This window comes from Oryctolagus cuniculus, chromosome 19 (assembly GCF_051225735.1).
Source record: "Oryctolagus cuniculus isolate XC-2025 breed Fujian yellow rabbit chromosome 19, ASM5122573v1, whole genome shotgun sequence".
In the NCBI taxonomy this organism is placed as follows: domain Eukaryota; kingdom Metazoa; phylum Chordata; class Mammalia; order Lagomorpha; family Leporidae; genus Oryctolagus; species Oryctolagus cuniculus.
Window position 1 is genome coordinate 58,386,760 of NC_142885.1, and position 24,320 is coordinate 58,411,079.

General features: G+C 45.8%; 2 protein-coding genes across 5 annotated transcripts in view; both read right to left on the bottom strand.

Annotated features, from left to right (window-relative positions):
• Nucleotides 1-1,188: 1,188 nt before the first annotated feature.
• On the bottom strand, nucleotides 1,189-10,597 carry ARL6IP1 (ARL6 interacting reticulophagy regulator 1). 2 transcript variants are annotated; one of them, XM_008257785.5, is made up of 6 exons: nucleotides 10,478-10,597; nucleotides 8,430-8,563; nucleotides 7,839-7,958; nucleotides 4,226-4,343; nucleotides 3,197-3,281; nucleotides 1,189-2,834 (listed from the first exon to the last, which is right to left on the bottom strand). In XM_008257785.5, exons 1-6 carry the CDS (start codon nucleotides 10,511-10,513, stop codon nucleotides 2,716-2,718), a joined length of 612 nt encoding a protein of 203 aa, XP_008256007.1. In that variant the 5' UTR covers nucleotides 10,514-10,597; the 3' UTR covers nucleotides 1,189-2,715. The 2 variants fall into 2 exon arrangements, with proteins under 2 accessions (XP_008256007.1, XP_089177762.1); XM_089321636.1 differs by having other exon boundaries at nucleotides 8,430-8,692.
• A 3,501-nt stretch (nucleotides 10,598-14,098) lies between these two features.
• Nucleotides 14,099-24,320, bottom strand: part of SMG1 (SMG1 nonsense mediated mRNA decay associated PI3K related kinase) — a 112,897-nt gene continuing 102,675 nt past the window's right edge. For all 3 annotated transcript variants that reach the window (XM_051847482.3, XM_051847483.3, XM_051847484.3), the window contains 6 exons: nucleotides 23,786-24,013; nucleotides 22,057-22,268; nucleotides 21,810-21,916; nucleotides 19,622-19,801; nucleotides 19,436-19,542; nucleotides 14,099-18,647 (listed from right to left, as the gene is read on the bottom strand). In XM_051847482.3, coding sequence (XP_051703442.3) covers nucleotides 18,570-18,647; nucleotides 19,436-19,542; nucleotides 19,622-19,801; nucleotides 21,810-21,916; nucleotides 22,057-22,268; nucleotides 23,786-24,013 — 912 coding nt within the window. In that variant the 3' untranslated portion in view covers nucleotides 14,099-18,569. The remainder of the gene's footprint in view (nucleotides 18,648-19,435; nucleotides 19,543-19,621; nucleotides 19,802-21,809; nucleotides 21,917-22,056; nucleotides 22,269-23,785; nucleotides 24,014-24,320) is intronic.

Genomic DNA, 24,320 nt, shown 5'->3' on the forward strand with positions numbered 1-24,320 from the left:
CTGGCTCCTGGCTTCAGCCTGGCCCAGCCCCAGCCACAGTGGCCAGTTTGGGAGTCACCCAGCAGGTGGAAGAGATCTCTCAGCCTCTGTCTCTCCTCCTCTCTGTAACTCTTTCAAATAAATTAATCGAAAATTTTTTGTTAATTTCTAAAGATTTATTTATTGTTTGAAAGGCAGAGTTAGAGAGACAGTGGCAGAGGCAGTGAGGTCTGCCACTGGTTCACTCCCCACATGGCTGCAACAGCTGGAGCTGTGCAACACAGGAGCTTGACAGAATCTTCACCACTGTGCCAAACGCCAGCACCACACTGGTGATTTTTTAGGCAAACGAACCTGCTGAGAGGTTTTCAAACAAGATCAATCACTCTCAAAGTCGTGAAAATAAGTGGTAACCTATGAAGGACGAGCTGCGCGTATGAGATCACTTCAGTACTCCTCAAGGCCTTTCCGACTTCCAGGCGCCAACTCGCTGCAATAGCCCGCCCCCACCCCGCCCCCAACTCTCTGGAACACAGGACCTGGGCGGGAGGTAGGCCCAGGGCCAGGGATGAAGCCAGCCCGCTGAGGAGCGGTGGAGCTGGCTGGAGCTGGGAAGGAAGCCAGCCACGGGAGCCTGATCGGAGAAGTGATTCCGCTGCCCCGGGAAAAGACAGACATTGCAAAGCCCGAGGAAACCACAGGGGCTCCACGGTGACCGGGCTGACACTTCCCTTGTGGACATCATCAAACCCCCAGGAGGCTCCAAAGCAGGATCCTTGCTCTGTAGGCTGGAGGGGCTCAGCGTTTAATTGGCTATTGAAGTTTCTTCTCAGGACCCACAAAGTCCAGACAGCAAGACTCAGAAGCTAAAATACCCAATCTGAGCTCCAATTCTCAAGTGTTCAAAGTGCACACAAGTCACCCACAGTTACTGACCAAGCAGAGGGCCAGGTGGGCCCCGGGGTATGGAGGTGCCCCCCCCACCCCGTTCTTCCAGCCCGTTCCTCTCGCACGTCGTCGCTGGCCTCCTCTTAGGCAGGGGTGTCCTTTGCCATCTACCGTGGTGCCTGGATGTCTGCTGAACAAATTCAAACCTTTGTCTCACTTTGTTCCTAAAGTGCACCTTTGAGGCAGCTCATTCACCAGATTCCCAAAGCCACGTCTTGTCAACATTATGCTGGCTACGTTACAAAGAAAATGGGACACAAGGAGATTCCAGCTTTTTTATTTTTCCCCTTTTACACAAAACAAAGTAGAAGAAATAATACAGGATTAAAACTGCAAAAGTAGTTAATTGGTAGAACGCGTATTCACAAAAAAATCTGCATAGGAAGACAGGCTTATTTACAAGGAGGAAACACGCAAAATTCAGGTAGTTTTTATATGAAACATTAAAAAAAACACGTGCTACAATGGGAGCCACTGTTCACAGCAAAATTGAAAGGCAGGAAACAGCTACTTAGGGACAGATATACCACAGGGGACAGGGTTTACAGCATCAGTGCAATAAATTCACAAAACTATATTACAGCTAGTTAATCGTTTCAGAATTGTTCCCAAATAGTTCACATTTTTGGCCCTTAGAGGTTTATTCCCACAGATATCAACTACTCTAAACTAGCTACCAAGAATGATTACAAGAAACTTTCCAAGGAGTTCCAACACCTATGTAGACCAGGGTTCAAGGATCGTCACTCCACGCCTGCTCTCACCAGCAGCCCTTGCATTTTTCACAGAATTATCCAGAAAAAAAAAAGTCACACACAGGCCGAGTGCTGTGCCAGACCTACAGAGACTGGCACGTGGGCTGGTGCTGCCTTGCCTTGCCTTTAGACTCCTTCTGGTCTCAGCAACCAGTAAGATAAGATTATTTCCTACTGCAATGAATCTTGACTAAACACAGAAAGACTTTTGTCCTTCAAGGGCTGCTCTTGGAGTAGGGGGTCATGGACATGAGTCTTAGCCTGCTGTGCACTTTAGAAGTCAGCTGCAGACCAGAAGTCCAAAGTACACTAACCATCCTGAATCTCGTCCTTTGGCAGTCTGCCTTTAAAGATCTGCTAGCCCCGGTCTAAGTGCAGGGGGCCAAGACGGCTAGGCCTGTCATATTCCCCGTCTGGGAGGAAGTGCCAGTGTTTCTTCTAAATTTCTAAGTTTTGTACATGGGAGAAACCTGGAATTGTTGCATGTTATTCCCTGGGGATTCTTCTCCCACTGTAAAGAAACGGAATGAGGAATGGTTCTTAATTGGTCTCATCATCAGAAGTGGTGAACTTGGTCTCTACAGTCACGAAGTCGGACGGTCCTGTGGCAGGTGGCTTCCTGCAGCCACAGACCACTATCCTGTGTTAGCTAAAGCAAAGGTCACTTCCAGCAGTTTCCCAAGTCGCTGTGAACTGTACTAAAGGGCAAAGTTCATCACTATGTTATTTTAGAGGAAGCTGCCTAAATGTAATGTTGTCTACGAATTAATGCTGGTTGAGAAAAATCAAAGCAAATCATACTCACTAAAGAGGTGTCCGTGTAAGGCCAACTGATGAGAATGCACCCAGCTACACAGGACAAGCAGGCACCATGCACAGAGCCTGAGTCGGCAAGTCTGAATTTTCATTAACCAAGGGCAGAGTGAGGGAGAGCAAAGGTCGACGTCTCTAACATTTTAGTATCGGATAGCAAAGGAGAAACGGTGTCCGGGGACAACGCATACTCCGCAACCACACCGAGTGAGCAGGGGCACTACTCATTTTTCTTTTCCTTTTGTTTGAGGAGCTTGTTTATCTCCCTTTTGGCCATTCCAATGTACTTCGAAATGATTCCATGTTGGTTCAGTCCAGGAAGCAGCAGTAAGAAAGTCACTTAAAACAAACAAAATTAAGGAGTCAGCCATTAGCTTCCTTAAGGTTATTACATTTTAAAGAAGTCAGCTTCCCAAATTATGGATATTCAAATGGGAGGAAGCAATGTGAAGTCTATTACTTTCACTGAGATTTATCTCCAAAACTTCTGCCATCAAACCCTCCCCAACCTCGGATGAAAACCACTGCTCACTTCTACCTCGTGCACACTACTTTCTACTTTGGTTATTCTATGACCATCACAAAGACCTGGGTCTCGCTTACGTTTCTCATCACTGCCTCCCCCTCCGCTCGTCCTTTGCTAACTTACAGGCAGACTGTAGTGCTGAGGCTGTGCGTGGGGCTCCTCCTCAGAGACTTACCTATCAGGTAGGTGAGGAGCAGGTTATGGACTTGCTGGCCCACCCAAGCAACCGCCGCAAGAGAGATGATCACGGTCATGAAGTACTGACAGAGAGAGCAACAGAGTTCATCAGCTCCTGCATGGAGTCTGTTTCACTATTCCACATCAAAACATCACCCTGTACGCCGTAACAGCTACAGCTTTATTTCTCAATCTAAAAAATGGCTTGTTTCAAAGGGTGGGAATTAACTTACTTTTTACCACTTTTTAAAAATATCTGTTAAAGAAATCTATATATTTCAAAAAATCCATAGAAAATTCCTTTAGACCTAATTCACAGGATTCAGATATATTTTCTCCTGTGATTCTACACATACATTAAATATAACAAAAACTATATTCCTTTGTCAATAACTTCATACAGTAACTTCAGGTGAAGCTGGGAGAAATTAGAGACAGATGCTTTCTAAGTATATGTCTTTTTTTTTTTTTTTTTTTGACAGGCAGAGTGGACAGTGAGAGAGAGAGACAGAGAGAAACGTCTTCCTTTTGCCGTTGGTTCACCCTCCAATGGCCACCGCGGCCAGCACACCGCGCTGATCTGATGCCAGGAGCCAGGTACTTATCCTGAAGTACTTGGGCCATCCTCCACTGCACTCCCGGGCCACAGCAGAGAGCTGGCCTGGAAGAGGGGCAACCGGGACAGAATCCGGCGCCCTGACCGGGACTAGAACCCGGTGTGCCGGCGCCACAAGTCGGAGGATTAGCCTAGTGAGCCGTGGCGCCGGCCAGTATATGTCTCTTATTCCAGGGAACAAAAAAGAAAAAATTTTTGCTGTACCAAAATAAAAGTTAAATGCAAAATATAACTTGCAACGTTAATGATTCACAATCTAATTCAGATAAATATTCAAGAATACACTTACAAGTTAAATCAATGGATAATTATAAATATCAAGCTACTTAAAAAAAGCTGTCAGACTATGATGAAGTCAGAATTGCCTCACGCTTCAGATTTTGCTTTTCTTACATAAGTGAATGGAAGTACCATTTTAGGCTTTTCTTCTTTGAGGGTAAAGAGGCGCTTCCACCATCCCACAGCTCTGCGCCGGGTTTTCACTGCACTGCTGCAGATTTCATGGAATCTCTGTTGTTGTTCAGTGGTCCTAGAAAAAAAAATCCCCCTTTGATACAAGCAAATCTCCACAGTGGTCAGGAACACATCATGGCCTTAAATTTAAATAGCTATTTTCTAAAGAAAGTCAAAATAAAAAACAGTGGTTCACCTCTATCTTATTCGGTCCAGTTATTGCAGCAGTAACACCTTTTACAGCATAAATCTTCACATAAAGAAAGAAGGAAGTGTGTGCACCAAACTGAAATAATGGTAACCTGTAGCTGGGAAGCCACACTTGGTTAACGACAGTAACAAAAGACTGAATTCTATCGGCCATGCAAAAACATAAACTTGATTTCTCTATTCCTATTTTCACTTCCCAATGAATCCTGCAGTGTAGACTAACAGACCAACAGTTCTTCAGTGAGCTAATTAACCACCAGCAATTAAAGCACAGGACCCCCAGCTGAGATTCATACATCTCACACCAAAGCAGCAATAAGCAGCTCAAATCCCAAGTCTTCACACGTTTATTCCCAGTACAGGAAAATGTAATCAGTAAACAAAACCACAGAACTAATTCAAAAGGCCCAAGGAGCACTTTGTATTTGTGGCATTTTTCTGGCTCTGATAAAAACATTTGCCTTTGTACATCTGGATGGACGCGTTCCCTTCTCTCCTCTGGTCCTCCCCTGGAACACTGGTGAGCAAGCAGCAGGATTTCTGCCGAGCCCTGAATCTTCTGGTAAACAATTAGACCTTTTGTTACCTCGGTCAAGGCTAGATAGTGTCTATGCAACACAGTGCCCTTTCTTCTCTATAGAAAAATAAAATTTGCTCTATCAATAACTGAGTTACATACAGATTACCATGAAACTAACAACATTTATTTCCAAAAGCTTTTTTCTAAGAATTACAAATTTGCAGATTAAAATGTCACCTGGCTAAAGAAGTCAAGGTCAGTGGCTGAATCTCTTGTACGTGTTAACACTGCATGGTCACAAACTTATCTAAAAAATAGCATTATTCATTACTGCCAAGTGAAAAATAACTCAAAGGCTCCATTTTGATGTGAAGAAACCTCTTTAAGCAAGGGTGTTTAATCACCTATAATTTAACTTGCTCCCCAAATATGTGAGGCTTTTCCTTAAAGGTTCAGAATGCAGGTGGGGACATTCAGCCTCGCGGCGAAGCTGCTTACAGTCCATACGCGTGTCGGGGTTCAGCTGCAACTCTGCTCTCAATTCCAGCTTCCCACCAGTGCAGGCCTCGGGAGGCCGCAGGAATGGCTCAAGCGGTGAAGTCTTTGCTACCCGGGTGGGAGACCTGGGCGCAGCTCTCAGCTCCTCACTTCACAGAGCAGCAGTCCTGTGGGTATCTGGGGAGTGAACCAGCGATGGGAGCTCCCTCCCTGCCTGCCTGCCTGCCTGCCTGCCGAGCAAGTACTTCAATCACCAAACAAAAGGTTCATAAGGTACACACTTAAAACTCTCATTTCTATAGAATTATTGCATGCTTTGCTACCATCTGGGAAACAAACAAACAAAAAAAAGCTAATGTCCTTAATTATTCTATAATTTAACTTTTTTCTCAAACACGTGAATTTGAAGATTCATTTGCTGGGGGGTGGGGTGCCGGTGGCGGGGAGTTTGCCCAGCAGCTAAGATGCTCAAGAACAAGAAGACTACTAATCAGGCAAAAAGAGCAGCTGGGGGATTCCCGGGCCGGGTGGGGGTGGGGGTGGGGGTGGTGGAGGTGGTGTAGCAGTGTGGGTGTGGAATCTACTCCAACATCTAGTTTGACTCATTGCTGGGATCAAAGGTGAGAAATTCAACAATCCAGAGAGAAGTTAAAATACTTTTAGTATGACCCTTAGTCTCCTAACTCCATCTCAGGCACTCAAAACCGAAGAATGGCATAAATGCAGCCAAACAGCTCACTCACGTCCAACCTCCTGAAGCACGGGGCACACACCCGACGCTGCCTCAACATCTCAAAACCTCAGCCCTCTATTTTTTTTTCCAGTAGGGTTTTTTTTTTTTTTTTTTAAGATTTATTCATTTCTTTGGAAGTCAGAGTTACGCAGAGAGAGAGAGAGAGAGAGAAAGAGAGAGAGAGGTCCTCTATCCTATGGTCCACTCCCACTCCCCAGATGGCCACAACAGCCGGAGCTGCTCCAATCTGAAGCCAGGAGCCAGGAGCTTCCTCCAGGTCTCCCATGTGGGTGCAGGGGCCCAAGCACTTGGGCCATCCTCCACTGCTTTTCCAGGCCACAGCAGAGAGCTGGATGGGAAGTGGAGCAGCCGGGTCTTGAACCGGCGCCCATATGGGATGCTGGCGCTTCAGGCCAGGGCGTTAACCCACTGCACCACAGCACCAGCCGCATCCTCAGCCTTCTACAACAACTTTTCTCACTTTTTAGGATTTATTTTTTTGTCTACTTCTTAGTGTTCTAAATTCTTCCCCATAACCTCTCATTTCAGTAAAAATGGCCAAACAGCAGAAGTGTGCATCAAGTCAACACTTGACCTGCCAACTTCACACAACTTTCATAAAAAGCAATCAGCAAGTCTCTTGATTTTGGCCTAACATACAGTATTGAAAAACTCTCAATAAGTGATTATTTCTAATATTATCAAGTTAGTCTAAGCAAATATAGAAAGCAAGCTTAAAGATAACTGTGGGGGAGGGCTATGCTGTGGCGTAACGGGCTAAGCCTCCACCTGCGGCACTGGCATCCCACATGACCAACAAGTCGAGTCCAGGCTGCGCCACTTTCCCTGCTGATGGCCTCAGAAAGCAGAAGACGCTCCAAGTGTTCGGGCCCCTGCACCCACAAGGGAAACCCAGAAGCTCCTGGCTCCTGGCTCCGGATGAGCCCAGCTCTGGCCATTGTGGCCATTTGGGGAGTGAACCAATGGATGGAAGACTTTTCTCTCTGTGTCTTCCTCTCTCTGTAACTATACCTCTCAAATAAATAAATACAAACTTTAAAAAAATAAAGATAACTGTGGGGAGGGCCCATAACCAACAGCAAATACACTAGTTTAAGTTCTTTCTTAAATGCTTTGGGCATTTTTTAATATAGTAAATACTGGTTTCTCATAACGACAAAGGCAATTTAGTGGAGGAAGCTTCTTTTTGATATTTGAAACTTAAAGGTCCAAACATTTCACAGCACCGAGACAAGTGTCTCACCCAGCAGACTGCTCCTGGTCACTACATGACTGTGGACTACAGTCGACCAGTTACCTTTTCCTATTTATTCAAGAATAGTTTGTGAAATAGCTGATCACCTCAAATATCAACAGAAATGGAAATGTGCACCTGTTAGGGAAAGCTCACTGAGATGTTTGTTAGTCCTCACTGAAACTGTACCTTCAGAAAGCCCGTGGCAGTAAGTGTAAGTTTAAACCACACGGGTGAAGGTGAAAACGCCTGAATGATTCGACAAGGCTCTGCACTTAATCACAGCACAGTAGCCACGGCCACCAGGTTCAGGAAGGCCTCCGAAATTAAACCGGCAAATCACTGTGTCACTTACCATTTATTGGAGCCAAAAATCCTGGGTGCTAGAATGGGAACAAGGTAGTCAGCCAAGCACAAAAACATAACAAAGCAGGAAACACCGGACAGAACAGATGGGTCCAGATAGTAGATAATCCTGTTAAAAAAAAATTAAAGAAGCTTAGAAAACAGCCAGTATTATGCCTGGCTGCAGATGCTTAATTTCACAATTCACTCAGTGCCGTGGTTCTCAGAGACGTTATTTGGCGCTAATTTCCTCACCAGTGGTTTCCAGAGGCTTCATAGCGTGATGACGTCACAGCCGCAGTGGCTGATATAAATACCAACCTACAAAGGCTTTCGGAAACCCCCAGTACTTTTTAAGATTGTAATGGTAAGATGGTAATGGTTTTGAGCCAAAAGGCTTGAGAGTCACCGAGTTATTCAACTGCGTCAAGTTACCAAGCTTACATAAGTACTACCAACTGTGGAAACCCAGCACGGCTTGTAAGAAAAGGCATTCTTGATGGATTACAGGCTACAAAAGGCTTCATTAAGGTGCTGCCCTGAACAGAGCCTTCAGCGCTACCAAGCGCACGCAGCCCATGGAGTCCCCCGGCTCACTTACAGAAACACCAGGGAGACCACAGCCAGGAGGGCAGGCGGGAACCAGGCTCTCTCCCACCGCAGCACTTTGTCGGCCAGAAGCATCACCTCTCCCCAGCCCTGCAGCTGCTCCTCCAGACTCGCCGTCTCTGCAGCCTACACGGGGCAGAAGGGAAAGCGACCATTTCATCACTCAGCATCTCCGTGGTTCTAACAGTTACATCTTCCCAAGGCCAATCAACACCTCCTCATTCCGATCTTCAACAGTTTCCTTTCTGAGGAACTCTGCAATTTTGTACCAAAGATGGGAATCAACCAGGGGGCTAGGGGAAGCCTCTCCTTGTTTTTTTTTCTTTTAAGATTTTATTTGAAAGAGTTACAGAGAGGTAGAGACAGAGAGAGAGAGAGGTCTTCCATCCCCTGGGTCACCCTCCAGATGGCTGCAACTGCTGGAGTTGCACTGATCCAAAGCCTAGGAGCTTCCTCCCCATCTCCCACGCGGGTGCAGGGCCCAAGGACTCGGGCCATCTTCTAATAGGCAGAGCCCACCCTGTAGTGAATCCAAGCACGGGGCGACTCCTCACATACATGATGGAGCTCAACCCTTACAGAGCTGGCAATGTAGGGATGCGACTCATTTCACAGTGAAAGCAAGTGGGCTCCAACCCTTCCCAGGCGTGGACAGGCAATCAGTGGCAGCACCCAGAGTGCTAATCAGATTAGACCACTCCAGGTTTGTTCATTTCAGGTGGTGGGAACTGGCCCGCAGCTCACTCACTTCATCGATCTCAATCCTACTCTCAATCCATTAGGAAAGCCTTCCCCTGAGCCGCACTCACCTTCTAAAACGGCTCTGTGTAACGGGAGCACTGAGATAGTGGGCTCCATTGCGAAATTAAGGAAAACAGCTTTCCAAATTACAAGTGCCATTCTACAGGGCTTCCTGTCGCTCGGGGTAGACTTCCAGTGTTCCTGCAGCCCTGACATCCCAAAGTGGGCCTCGAAGACGAGCTCAGGCCACAGACTCCCTGAAGCTCATCTTGGTAAAGGGAGAAAACACTGGAACAAGAAACCCCAAGGTCCCTGTGAGTACTTCCCCTGAGAACTAGGTGTCCTGGCTTTATCGCTCACGCTTACGACTAGTTAAATCAGAGATCACATGTGCCAAGAACCTTAAACTTCGCCTGATCCTCTCAATCGCCCTAGAAAGAAGGGGTTGCTGCCATCCCCATTTCGCTGATAAGGAAACTGAGACGCAAAGGAGTTGACAGCGTCGGCCCCGGGAAGTCCAAAGGCCTTGCTGTCCCTGCAGTCGGGCTGCTCTGCTGGGGACCCCAGGCTCCAGGTGAGACTCGGCTATTGCAACAGGACTTGGACAGCCTCGCTGTGCCTGCACCGATTCTCTTAGAAAGCAGCAGCGCAAAGCAAAAAACCACGCCCAATGCAAGCCGCCCTTCAGAGTTCGCCAACATCTGGGACCTTGGAACGCTCTCTCGGGTCCTGCCTGGACTGGTGCAGTTAAATTCGAACCCAATACGTCCACCCAAGGCAGGGCCTCGCTGCAGCTCCCCCGGATCCTCTCCAGCCGTCCTGTGAGCTCCCAGCCCCCGGCCTTCCCAACTCCAGGCCCAGGCCCGGTTCCCCATGGGGAGCTCGCAGCCTCCCTGTCCTTGTAAGCTGCGCCAGCTCCAACAGAAATCCTCGGCCGTGGCCGTGGGACCCTCCATCCCCGCTCAAGTCTTAGACGGAAGAGGACGAGCGCTCGCCCAGGGTGAGATCCAAGGCGGACAGGACCGCGGGGAGGCCCGAAAGCCACCGCGCGGCCCCTCGCAGCCCCCGTCCCGCACTCCTCAACCCCCACTCGCAGTGACTAATCACGCGCCCTCCTCGCCCCGCCGCGCACCGCCCACCGGGAGCCGCCCACGAACCCCGAAGGGACGGGGGTCTCCCGGGCTGGGCCGAGGAGGGACGGGCCCGTGGCGGGGACAGGAGCGAGGCCGCGACGACCGTCCCCGCCGAGCCCACCGGCCGGCCCAGCTCGGTTCCTGCGGGCAGGCCTCCGGGACTCACCAGCAGATTGGTGCTGCGATTATCTCCCTCCGCCATCGTCCGTCAAGAGTCGTCTCAGCGAACCCGAGCCGCCCCTCCAACCTCAACCTCCGCTGGAAACCCGCACAGCGAACACAGCGCGAGGGAACGCCCCGCAGGTCGCTTATATAGGCCGGCCGCCTTTCCCGACAGCACCCGCGACGCTCGCTCCTCATTGGGTGAATCGAGCGCAGGTTTCAGGAAAGCCCCACCAACCACAGCTCAGCGCATGACTTGAAATCGAGGTCAAAGGAGAGAGGGGCCGTGCCGGGCAGAGGGGGCGGGGAAACGGAATAACAAATGGGCGCCCAGGGATTGTGCGGCGCCCCGCCCAGGGCTCGCGGAAGCGGTTCAACTGTCGCTGCCGGCGGCGGAGGTTTGGTTGGCCGAGAGTGGACGCCACCGTAGCCGCGGGACCCTCCTGGCGTTGGCTCCGCTCAGCGCCTAAGGAACCCCTCTGGAAAACTGAGTAGTCGTAGAGGTGTGCGGTGTCAGGCGGAGGGCAGAGATGGGCACGCGGCGCGGGACAGTGGCTGGGGCGGGCCGACCGCGAGTCCGTCTCCCAGCGCCGCGGTCCCTCGCCGTCCCCGGCCTGTGAGCGGCTTAACCCAGATTTGTGACTCGTGCCCACCTCGTGAGGTTCTGAGAACAAGTGAATGGAGCTGTTGATGTGGCTTCTGCCGCAGCGTATTCAGGAATGAGGTCTTTGGGTGGGGGTGGGTGTCAAAGTGAGAGAGAAATCCTTCATGGGGCATTTTTTTTTTTTTAATTTATTTATTCGAGAGGCAGGCAGAGTGAGAGAGGCCTTCCATTCTCCGGTTCACTCCACAAGTGGCCCCAACGGGTAGGGGGGCTCTCTGGAGCCAGGAGCTTCCTCCGGGGCTCCCATGCAGGTGCAGGGGCCCAAGGACTCGGGCCATCCTCCATTGCTTTCCCAGGCCACAGCAGAGAGCTGGAACTAGTGACCCTATATGGGATGCTGGCACTGCAGGCGGCGGCTTTACCCGCTAAGCCACAGCGCCGGGCCCCTTGGTTTAAACTACAAACTCCCCCTGTACCAAGTGATTAATAGCGCCTTCCTTCCATTAGAGAGAGCTGGATGAACTCTGTTGAGATCCTTCTCCATCTTTTCCATCTTGGACTTCAAAATGCGTTAGCAAGCTCTTGTCTGAATCACGCCAAATGTTGGCCTAGACAGAGGTTCGTCTCAGGGAAAGTACTGTACGCTTTATCCTTATAAACCCATGTGTATTAATGCCACCGACTTTATCCTGAAAGCACTCTTCAAATAACAACCAGGTTCTGAAAAGCTCAGGGAAGTCAAAGAAAAGCCCTGAGCAAACTGGACCAACCAGGAGCCTTGTGAACTTCGCGGAAGTGTCAAATCTGACCGCGACCTTTGGGGGCGGGGCGGGGGTATCGCCTGACCTCCCCAACGTTAGAGGTCTCTGCTATGCGGGACGCTGCAGGAAAGTTCAGGTTGTATAAGTAACGTACAGTCAATAAAGACCTCGTTTGTTTTACATTGAGAGCTGCAGCTCCCATCCACTGGTTCCTTTGCCAAATGGGGCTGGGAAAACCTGACAGGAGTGGAGAACTCAATCCAGGTCTCTCATGTGGGTGTCAGGGACCAACTACTTGAGCCATCATCTAATGCCTCCCAGGATCAATTCAGCAAGAAGCTGAATCGGGGGCTGGCGCTATGACGTAGCAGCTAAAGCTGCCATCTGCGGTGCCGGTTCAAGTCCTGGCTGCTCCATTTCTGCTCAGCTCTCCGCTGTGGCCTGGGAAAGCACTGAAAGATGGCCCAAGTGCTTGGGCCCCTGCATCCACGCGGGAGTCCCTGAAGAAGCTCCTGGCTTCGGATTAGCCCAGCTCCAGCCATTTGGAGAGTGAACCAGTGGGTGGGAGATCTTTCTGCCTAGCTCTGCCTTTCAAATAAGTAAAATCTTTTAAAACAAAAATGGAATCAGGAGCTCGAACCAGGAGTGGAACCCATGCACTCTAACGTGGGACACAGGCTTAATGCTCACGCTTTGGCAGACTTTAAAGCTCTGGAGTTTGAGGAGCAGGCTCTCCTCTATGTCTTTAGAAGAAAAAGGACAAAAAGACCGAAGAATGAGCAGCCACACTGGTGAAGGTGTTGAGCAGAGTGTACAATCTTGCTAGCGGCATACTAACACCCAACTTTAAAGAATGGCCAAAGAGGGCCAGTGCCGCAGTTCACTAGGCTAATTCTCCGCCTAGCGGCGCTGGCACACCGGGTTCTAGTCCCGGTTGGGGCGCCGGATTCTGTCCCGGTTGCCCCTCTTCCAGGCCAGCTCTCTGCTGTGGCCAGGGAGTGCAGTGGAGGATGGCCCAGGTGCTTGGGCCCTGCACCCCATGGGAGACCAGGAAAAGCACCTGGCTCCTGGCTCCTGCCATCGGATCAGCACGGTGCGCCGGCCGCGGCGGCCATTGGAGGGTGAACCAACGGCAAAAGGAAGACCTCTCTCTCTCTCTCACTGTCCACTCTGCCTGTCCAAAAAAAAAAAAAAAAAAGAATGGCCAAAGAGTTACTAGGCATTTTTTTTTTTCCTTAAGATGTATTTATTTTGGAAGAGAGGACGGAGGGAAGGGAACAGAAATATCTCCCATCGACTGGGTCACTCCCCAGATGGCAGCAGCGGCCAGGGCTGGGCCAGGCTGAAGCCAGGAGCTTTATTCAGGTCTCCCATGTGGGTGGCAGGGGCCTAAACACTTGGAAGCCACCTTCCACTGCTTTTCCCAGGCCACTAGGAGGAAGCTGGATCAGCAGTAGAGCAGCCAGAGCTCCAACCGGCGCCTCGATGGGTTGCAGGCCACGGGTGGCAGCATTATCTGATACCTTTCACAACACAGACCCCAGACTTTTTAGGCTTTAAAAACATTCCTACTTTGGCAAAAAAGCTCTGCTACAGAATGCTTCTGGTTTTCACCCCAAGTTCCCTATGCACAACTTACAAAAAAAAAAAAAAAAAAAAAAAAAAAAGGGAAGACTTTTAAAAAACCAGACTGTGAAACTGAAATAGGTGAAAAACAGGAGCAATCCAAGCAGCAATTTCTCATAGCGTTTTTGTTAATCAAGGAATGTGTTCCCAGACCTATTTCCAAAATTCAGACTGGGGGCACTGCTCTATGGTCTTTGACTGAGGTTCCAAACCTACCCTGAATGTGGTTAGCTTCTGCACGAGCTTTGTTTTTGTGCTGCACAGACAGGATGTGATCTTTTGGAATGTACTGGATGACTAAGCAGTGAACAAATTCTGCTCACACAATCTATTAGCAACAAATGCAATCTTCAGGATAAAAATGAGCTGGATCTTTTCTGTTTTCACACCCAGGAAATGATCAAACCATGGTCAGCAGGAGTTTTAGTTTTGAAAACTGCCAAACTTCAGCTTAACGAACTGGGCTATAATGCTAAGAACTTTTCCATTAGTTTCCATCGTTACTTTGAAAGTAAAATACTTTCTTGAGAATTATTCATACTTGCAAGTATTAGTGCTTCACAAAGGGGGGGAGGGCATGCAGAGCTTTCCAGAATGCACTCTGACCAATAAATCCAGAGCAAATTCAATGCCGTGTCTTTTGAGACTGAACCTTTATTTTATTTTTATTTTTTTGGAAAAAGGTATTTCATACAATCTTTGCCATGTGAATGCAAATAGCACAAAGTAGGCATGTGTTTTGTTTTCCAAAAGATGCATTATGAACATTTTCAGGAAGCTGGTGTGATTTGTTCACCTTTTTATCTTAAATGCAATCACAATTATGTCCATCAGGAGGCAATACCACCTTTTTGCACAGAGAAGCCACTATTTATACAATGTTATTAGGACAAGGAAGATTCAGTTCAAACTCAACTTGCTCTTATGAGGGGTTAAAAACTAAACAAGTGAAATAGGATGTCGTTGCCACTGACATTACAGGTAGAAATATAAGGGAAGTTCAAACCAGAAAAATAACTGACACGGTAACTTTAAACAGGAGCTGAAACTTCAACTGTCAGGAAAAAAACAAAGAAAAATAAAAGATAATCAGCCTGTTTTGAAAGAAAAACACACTAAAAAAAGTCTGCATTTCAGAACATGCAATTCTCAGTTTACCATCTTCAAAAATTGAGCTAATTGTGTATTTTTACATTAGCACAACAAACAGCATTTTCCTAACAAGCCCAGCCCAATTCCCATGGAAAGCAAGGGACCCTAAGTGGTTGTGTTCTACAATTAACCCTTGAACCTACAAAGCTTTCTCAATCCAAGTCAGTCTGCCCTTTGTAAAGAAGCGTGGTGAAACCCTTGCCCAGGCCTAAGAAGCAGAGAAAAGTGCAACAAACCCGTGGGGGTTTTGTAATACAGTACATTTCCCCTTTCCCTGATACTTGAAAAAAATTGTGATTCCTCCTACTTCCTCCCCACAAGAGGACTCTTTCTAACACTACCCACATTCTGAAAACAAATTCTACTCTTAAGTGACCCTCGCATGAGCTATTCTACCTCCTTGATTGGGGGGGTGGGGGGGTCCTAGCTCTAAATTACGGGCATTTTTCAAGTTCAACAAGCTATAAAACAGAACATTAAAACAAAGATGCTCAAGTGTGCTAACACACATTCACTGACACGACTACCAGGCTAGTTGCAGATGCTTGCTTCAGTATGAAAAGAATTGGGAGAAGAAGAACCAGCTCCTTTGATTTTAGTACTGCCAAAACAAGTAAGCCCCAGAGTAATTACAAAAATGTGGAGGAAAATAGGCCAGGAAGACTTTTTGATGTAAAGTACTGCCTATAATACCCCGATGAAAAAGGACCCAAGATTGCACATCAACTTTAATATTTGGCTGTACTTGCATTGCCCTGCTTGGCATTTTTTTAAATGGCTCTTTCCTTAAATTTCACACATCAGAACAACCACAATTTAAAAAACAAAAACAAGAACAGAAAACAATGCAAATAACACCAAACATTGGACAATATTAAAACTACTTACTAAGTTTAGGTATAGAGGCAAGTATTAGGGCAGAAGTGATGGAAGTTTCTCTTTGTATTACAAACCCTCACCCTGAACCTGGGGTCTGGGGTGTACAAAAGCAATTTAGAGAAAGATCAAGAGCCTGATGATCAGTTCTCACACAAAGAAATCTCATGGATCTCGAAACAACACAAGTGTCAGACATGAAAGAATCTTAATCATCATCTAGCAAACTACAGAAGAACTTCATGGCCAGAGAGAATGAGAAATTATAAGACACACTAAAGAAACAGAAGAGAAATAGCTCCATAAACTACTAAGCCTCTACAGCTTTGTAGAAAAAACAACTCAAAAAGCAGGCAATATTAACAAACAAAACAAACTTCAATTTCCAAGGGTACTTTGAATAGAAGAGGTTGTGTGTAGACAATTCTGTACCCTCTGAAACTTGGAGAGAAAGGGAGGTAGGGAAGGAGGTACAGGGGGGTGGAGGGAGTGACAAAGAGAGAGAGGGAGGAAGAGAGGGAGGGAGGGACAGAGGGAGGGAGGGAAGAGAGGCAGCTTGAGGAGAGGATTCCTGGTTTTCCACAGGTATTGTTATCAAAAACGATGACTTCAAAACCCGAGCACTCACATTATTTTACAAAATAATCCCCAATATATGGGCCCTATTTTCTTAATCTAACTGACAAGGGCTCTCAAAGTTCAAAATGGCAAGGCTGCTTACAAAATGACAGCACAGACTCGGATCTTGTCCAGAGTGCAGCAAAGAGCGAGCTCTGAAGCCATCACCCACTTCTTTCTGCCCAACAACCAAACAGGCATCATAGGAGCCACACTATTCTCTGTGGACCAGTTTAAAATAAAAGTGGGTAATATACCAGAGGCACATGTTTTTGAAATAAAGCTGTTTTGTTTTTTCTTGGATAAGGTGCCAGGTACCTCTGAAGCCTGAAACACACAGGCAATAAAATTCACCTATTTCATTTACCTTCTCTACCAAAGAGGAAGCAACTTCTGAATACTATCTAGGACAAACTACTATGAGCTGGTTTTATCACTGTGATAAAAGTTTCTCCTTGTGACAATAAAGAATGTTGCTGAAGACTGTTTAATCTTGAGAGAGCAGAGGTAATCAAGTGAGGAATGCCAACAGCTCCCACAGCCTCTAGGAAATAAAGCAGCGTGCAAAATACAATATGGCATTATTATTCCAGCTAGGTTGTTGTGGTTGTGAAAGTAAGGTTCAAAATAAACGAAGAAAATAAAATTTGATGTGCTAGGTTCCTTAACTTGCTATTGGATGCATGGATATTCAAAAATACCATCCTTTTTGCAATGCTTGTCAAAGTATTAAGAAAGCACTGATACTGAAATGCATCCTCTCATGGGTACTTCAGAATTACCGACTAACGTGGCAACCAGAAGAATACAGAAAGGCCCAGAGCTATGTGGAAGTTTTCCTTAATACCTTTCAAGTCTGTGAAGACTGGCAGCTAGAGGGTGACCACTGTCCTAATCTCTAAAATGCAGGGAAATGGACTCAAGCAGTTAGGGTTTTAATTGTGTTCTGTTTTGTGTCAATACGTGATTTTAAGAATCCTATTCTAGAATGGATTTATTTTAGATCAACAATACAGTCAGTATTGAAATGCGATGCTAAATTTAAGGGAACCTTGATCATGAATTCATTCTAATGTCTGACTGAACAGCAAGCTATTAAAACTGTGCAAAAAGTAAGGTACTTTACAGACTAGTAACTGAACTTAATAAAATGATGTTGGTGGTTCTCACTGTGGCTAATGTTTCACAAACATGTCCTAAAATGCCAGGAAAACTAAAGAACTTCTAATTTACACTTTGTAAATTAAAAGTATGAAATAAGAAAACGGAATTTAAAACGATCTCACTCTACCTCCACCAGAACATCACTTTATTTTCATCTGTCATCAACAATGTAAAACTCTAATACACACTCTATCCTGGTTTTTAAAAAGGTAAAAGATTACATCAGATTAGCTACTTTCTATGAAAGAAACTACAGCAATCACAGAAGAGGGAAAATGTGAATGACCTCCCAAAAATGCACACTATAAGCAAAGGGGAGTGTACATTAAATCAAATGTCTGTTAGATTCATTACTTTTGAATGCACAGTGACAATTCTGGAAACTGCACATGATAGAATCACAGAAATGACTTAAATGACCAGAATTACATTCTATGTGATCATCAGACCTTTAAGCAATCCTTGAGAGACCTTCAAACAATCCTTGAGTTTTCCATGTTACCAGTGGTCTTGGAGAAATTTCTGCTTATCGCTCCAAATATAAGTTAACAGCATCAAGATGGAAGTATATGAAATATGAGGATTGAAATAAAAGTGGATGTGAAGAATGGCTAATCCATGCTAGATTAGGTAGAAGGGGGATGGGGAAATGGCAGGGAGATGGGGGAATGGTGGAGTGTTTTTTCCCTTCATTTCAGAAGTAAGTTCTTCCAATGTAGTGTATCTCTTACATAGCTCTCCATTTTCAGTCCATTTCTGAAATTCATATCGCATAGCCTTTTTGTACTTACTGGTCAACCCAACCAGTACTGTTGCCAAGCAACAAGTGTAACACGAGAATCTGAATGCATCAAATCTTCCTTGGCTGTGGTTTCTTCGCGGCCCCAGTGTTCTCCGTTTCTGAGCAGGGTGTTTTCCTGGATTGCACACACAGGGTCAGGTGGAATGGAGTTCCAGATCACTCTGTGCTCCGCGGCATCCCGATTGCTCCCTGCAGCTTACCTCCTGACACGTTTGCAGCTGTTCTGAGGCAGAAAGACAATCTCCGTGTCCAGGCGGTGAGCTTGCCGTCTTTCCCCTGTGACCTGGTTGCAGGCCATGGTGTTGGGCGTGTCCCTGAGTGCAGCTGTCCTGCGGGATTCACTTCCTAGTGCACCGAGATTTCCTAGGTTTCCTCAGAGTAAGCCCCCAGTCGCATCACCACCGACTGTGGTGTGGCTTTGGATGCCTGACGCTGAGTGGATTCTGGTGGATGTCTGACCTCGCTTAACCAGACTCATCTACTGTCTTGCCATTCATACCCAGGCTGTCCAACCTTCATACAGCTGAGCCAAGTTATCTAGATTAGTTGCTTCCTTAATGACATAGTCAACCTGTAAAAATATGGGAGCATTTAAAGCTACTTACAACCTGAGAGGATTTTTAAAAAGGAAGAAGAGAAAAAGAATGAAGGAACAAAAAGGAAAACTGAAATGCAATAAATTAAAAAGATCTGAAAGGATATGGTTCATATCTAAGCTATATGAACTGTTTAAAAGTAAGCTTCTGTTCAACCAAAGGGTGTGTAGCTGTCATGGTGGAAAGAGGTTAACTAAGCTGGGCTTCTCCCATAACTCCACAGCTTACAAGACGTGTGTCTTAGGGAAGTAGCAACTCCTCGGAGCTTAACAGATCCTTAGCTGAAAAGTGAGCCCTCCCGACCTCACACGTGCTGCTGGAGTCAAAGACGTGAAGTCACTGGGTACGTGCTGAGGTGGTCTACCAACAAGGACCCAGTGCACGTTCTGCAACACAACGGATGCTTAAAAAACTTGTTTCTGACTCTGCTACACTTTCTTTTACAATAAAACAATCATGTCTATGTCCAGAGGATGCACTAGAGTCCAATTATTAAGTCTTTTCCAGGGGAAAAGAAATCATTCTCAAATCTGTATATATAATATTAATAACACTAATGAGAAAATTTCAGAATAGCAGCATCAAACATCCACTGAGACTCAAGAATACGTAACAAACTCCTGCTCCTCCAAGATGTCCTGTGTCCTCACTGCACCCACAACCTTCACACTCTTCTCTCTTAATGACCCGCCACGCAAACGAGTGAGACCTTTAAACCTATGCTTTTCCATCCAAATGGGCAGCTTAAATTGTAAGAAGTTACCTGTTCAGCAACTGACATCCTCCTGTTGGGATCAACATCCCGGCCCTCTAGCTTGGCTTTCACTCTCTTCCACACACTCACTGCATATGAGTTTCTTTCTTGCACAGCTATGAAACAATGGAAACATGGGTAAGTCAAACCACCTTTTTGTATAAAATGTGAAGTATCCCTGTTATAACTTACTACCTTTCCCAGTTTTAGGATCTCTGACAGCCTTTTTAGGACTACAAGCAACACTCTTTCCAGTTCCTGGAATGGCACTTGGTGGAGTATCTGCTGATGTAGCAAGATTTTTCTGAACCAGCTTTCGGGCATTCTGTGACATCACATCAGGCTGAGTCTTCTGGCCAGTGTTGCTCCGGACTGCTACAAAGAAAGAATCGATCTCTCAATTCACAAGTAAATAGAAAATTGGGGTTAGGGGCAAAGAGGACAATAGGAGATAGATGACGGTGCAAATATGCCAAATTAAATAGTCAACTACAGGAGTGGGCGTTCACTAGGCCTAATGTTAAGATGCCTGCCTCCTCTATCAGAATGCCTGGGTTCAATGCCGGGCTATGCTCCTAACTCTAGCTTCCTACTAAGGCAGATTCTGAAGGCAGTGGGTGATGGCCAAGTAACTGACTGGGTCTCTGCCATCCCCGTGGGAGACCTGGATTGAGTTACCAATGCCAGGATTTGGCAGAAGGCTGAGCCCAGTCCTGGTTGTTGAGAGCATTTGAGGACTGAACCTCATTAATACATAAAATTTTTTAAAAAGTTTTATTTATTTATTTTGGAAGTCAGAATTATAGAGCAGGATAGACATCTTCTACCTGCTGACTCACCCCCTCAATGGCCTCAGCATCCAAAGCTGGGCCAGGCTGAAGCCAGGAGCTTCATCTGGGTCTTCCACGTGGTTGGCAGAGGCCCAAACACTTGGACCATCTTCCACTGTTTTTGCAGGCCATTAGTAGGGAGCTGGATTGGAAATGGAGCAGCTGGGACATGAACCAGAGCCCACATGGGATGCAGTACAAGATGGCCCAAGTGCTTGGGCCCCTGCACCCGTGTGAGAGACCCAGAGGAAGCTCCAGGCTCCTGGCTTCAGATCAGCTCAGCTCCAGCTGTTGCAGCCAACTGGGGAGTGAACCAGCAGATGGAAGACTTTTCTCTCTCTCCCTCTCCCTGTCTGTAACTCTACCTCTCAAATAAATAAATAATCTTAAAAAAAAGAAACATCAACATCTTAACTGTCCAACAATGGAAGGTTAATAATGGCAGCCACAGAATGGCATATTAAATTTGGTGATTAAGGGGCCTACATTGTGGAGTAGCAGGTAAAGTTGCCACCTATGACACTGACACTGGTTCAAGTACCAGCTGCTCTACTTCCAACCTAGCTCCCTGCTATTGGCTTGGGAAAAGCAATGGATAATGTTCCAAGTGTTTGGGCCCCTAAAACCCACGTGAAGCTCCTGGCTTTGGCTTTGCTCAGCCTTAGAAATTGCGGCCATCTGGGGAGTGAACCAGCAGTTGGAAGATCTGTCCCTCCTTCTCTGTGATGCTTTCAAATAAATAAATCATTAAAAAAAAAAAAAAATGGCCATTAAGTAAATCTTCAAGACTGTTGAATGACAGGGAAATTACTAATTTACCAGTAAGTGGGAAAAGGCAATAAACACTGCATTCACAGAAAGATTCTAGCGTGTGTTTATGTGTATACAAACATGCAGAGAAATACATCAACAAATACACAGTGTAAAATACCTCTAGTTGAAATAGAACCATAACCTTTTCTAGGTATTTTTCTAAACATATATATAAATATATATATAAGCATATAATTAAAAAATCATAAAATGAATTTTTAAAGATTATATATTTACAGTATTTTACCCTCTCAGATGACTATGTTAAAAGATAAGCCAAAAATGCTCAGGGTAAAATTTAACCCTTCCTGATGGTTTAAGGAAGCTCTTTAAAATGTGCTTAAGTAGGGGCCGGTGCTGTGGCTTAGAAGGTAAAGTCGCCACCTGCAGTGCTGGCATCCCATATGGCTGTTGGTTTGAGTCATGGCTGCTCCACTTCTAATTCAGCTCCCTGCTAATACACCTAGGAAAGAGTGAAAGATGTCCCAAATATTTGGGCCCCTGGACCCACATGGGGGGCCAGGAAGGAGCTCCTGGATCTTGGCGTCAGATAGGCTCAGCTCTGGTGGTTGTAGCCACTTGGGGAGTGAACCAGCAGACAGAAGATCTCTCACTCCCTCTCTCTCGTTGCCTCTGTAACTCTTTCAAATAATATTTATTTTTAAAAAGTGCTTCAGTATAAATATATAAAACACTTGTGTGTAGAATATTATAAGACCAAGATTCAAGTCTTCTCTTACCTGCAGCAAAAGAAGGCTGGTAAGTAGCAGATGATGTTGGACTGGAACATTCGTTTGTTGCATCGGTGACTAATGGTGATGCAAAACTCACTAAGTTATTATAGATACTGAAATACAAAATAAAAAGGGCTTATTTATGAAATGCTTTATCAGACAATCACTTACACAAATATGAACTGAAAAAAAAAATCAAATCAAGAGACAAATTCATTATAACAGGTATGTTTTGGCCAGAAGGCATTCTTACCTCTGACTTTGTGTTTTCAGTTCTTTCAAGGTGGGAGTGATTTCCTGGAGCATTTCCACATGTTCTTGACTTCGAACCTGACCCATAGCCTGAACTAACGTGAACAGAACTGTCTGAATGTTGTCTTGCCATGATTTATATTCACCCAAAAACTGCCTAACACTGTTCTCATAGGGAACATCTTCACCATCTGCCAGAGCAGCTTCTTCATCCTAAAATCAATGTATTAAAGATTAATTTCTCTAAGTAATTACTCTCACGATAGTCACTTGCTGGTTAGGAGATAATAAATACTTCAAATAGCAATGTGTTTAATCTGCTTATTACAGTCCAACTTCTTTTGTACAGGAACTCTGTTCCCAGCAAATTCGAAGTAGAAACAAATTCTAAAATGACTATTCTGTGATGATGAACTCATTTAGCTTTTTCTGGCTGCTCAGTTTCCTTATAAACTAACTGGTCTATGTAGAATGCTGGGAACAAGTTTGGGGATTTAGATTGTAACTGGTGACTCAAAAGTTTAAACAGTCTACGTGGTATAGCACACGCAGGTGGTTTTAGACTACAGATTATCCTGACTGGTTGTTTTAAAAACAGGGCCTATTCTTCATAAAAGATAAATGTTCATTTATAACTGGACCACTTCTGACTTCTGGACCTCTGCTTGCTTGATAATGGCCAAGGCCACCAGACTGATTTCTCCTGTCTACTCCCGGCTGCAGCCACAAGATAACACAGGTGGCACCCAGGTAAGTGACACCATGCTTGACCCCAACCAGGAACAATTAAATAACTGAATTGTTGTATTTTTCAATAAGGTTACAAAGAAACTAGCTGATTGGCTAACTGCTTCTCCTTGCTATATGTCTCCTTTCTGCATGCATAAGCCCGCATGCATAATTAAATGACTGATAAAAAGCAGGTTTTCCCTTTTAAAACCCTCCACCACAGCAATGCAGGGTTGTCTGTTCTGGACTTGTATTATGAGAAGGCAGTCGCCAGACGGCTAATGCAGACTCCTGATTTGACTTCAAAAGTCTCACTATGTTTTTATGGTTTTTTTTTTTTCTTTTGACAGGCAGAGTAGACAGTGAGAGAGACAGAGACAGAGAGAAAGGTCTTCCTTTGCCATTGGTTCACCCTCCAATGGCCGCCGTGGCTGGCGCACTGCGGCTAGTGCACCGCGCCTATCCGAAGGCAGGAGCCAGGTGCTTATCCTGGTCTCCCGTGGGGTGCAGGGCCCAAGCACCTGGGCCATCCTCCACCGCATCCCTGGGCCACAGCAGAGAGCTGGCCTGGAAGAGGGGCAACCAGGACAGAATCTGGCACCCCGACCGGGACTAGAACCCAGTGTGCCGGTGCCGCAAGGCGGAGGATTAGCCTACTGAGCCGTGGCGCCGGCCACAAAAGTCTCACTATGTTTTTAATCTGTGAACCCCACAACAAGATGGGGAGGAGGAAGAGAAGCTGAAGATCTCAACATTCAGACTGGGTTCATGTCTGTTCTATTACAAGTTATGTCAGAGTGAATAAACCAATTCTTTTAAGTCTCAGTTCCGCTATATACAAAAATCAGAATACTGCTGTTAATTAAACACAAATTAAGTTACAAACTGAAAGCTGTGACTTGAGAGAAACTGTTTACAAAATGTCACTCTATTTATATCAGGAGACCACTTGTAATCTTATAAAACAGGGGCAGTGAACGTGTGCTGGTGGCTAGTCTTACCTTAGCCATTGCTTTGAGGAGATGTTTGACGTCTCCAAGCTGCCGGTTATGACCAGTGAGCACCGTCTTTATGTTATCGACCAGATTCTGAATTGTTTCACAGACTGTTTCTATTTGTTGCTCTTTCTCGGTCTGAATTGTCCTCTGGGTAGACATATCCTGGGTCAACTGCTTGTGTGCTGACAAAAGCCACTCAGAGCTGCCAATAGGATGTTCAAGACTGGTGTCCTAAGTAGAACAAGCACTAAGGATCAGAATAATTTAAAAGTCCCTTCATCATCATTATCAAAGATACTAGTAACTCAAGCTGATTAAAAAAAAGAACCTTAGTTGCAAAGGCTTGATCACCTATAAAGATAGTATTTAACCTGTTCAACAATCTATGAAATATAGATGAATATTTTCAACTTTTCTACATAATCATACAGAATACAATTACTTCAAGTTTAAGACCTGAGGCATATACCTGGAATGACAAAGATAATTCTCATCCAGGTCTCTAACTCATTCTCTTAGAAATTAAAGCAGAGGTTAA

What these genes read in the sequence shown, in the direction of transcription:
- ARL6IP1 (XM_008257785.5), bottom strand. Translation starts at nt 10,513, where the DNA reads ATGGCGGAGGGAGATAATCGCAGCACCAATCTGCTG. An exon ending in ATCGCAGCACCAATCTGCTG is followed by an intron (nt 8,564 to 10,477) that starts GTGAGTCCCGGA and finishes TGCCCCGTGTAG; the next exon opens with GCTGCAGAGACGGCGAGTCT. An exon ending in AAGAAGAAAAGCCTAAAATG is followed by an intron (nt 3,282 to 4,225) that starts GTACTTCCATTC and finishes TCTCTCTGTCAG; the next exon opens with TACTTCATGACCGTGATCAT.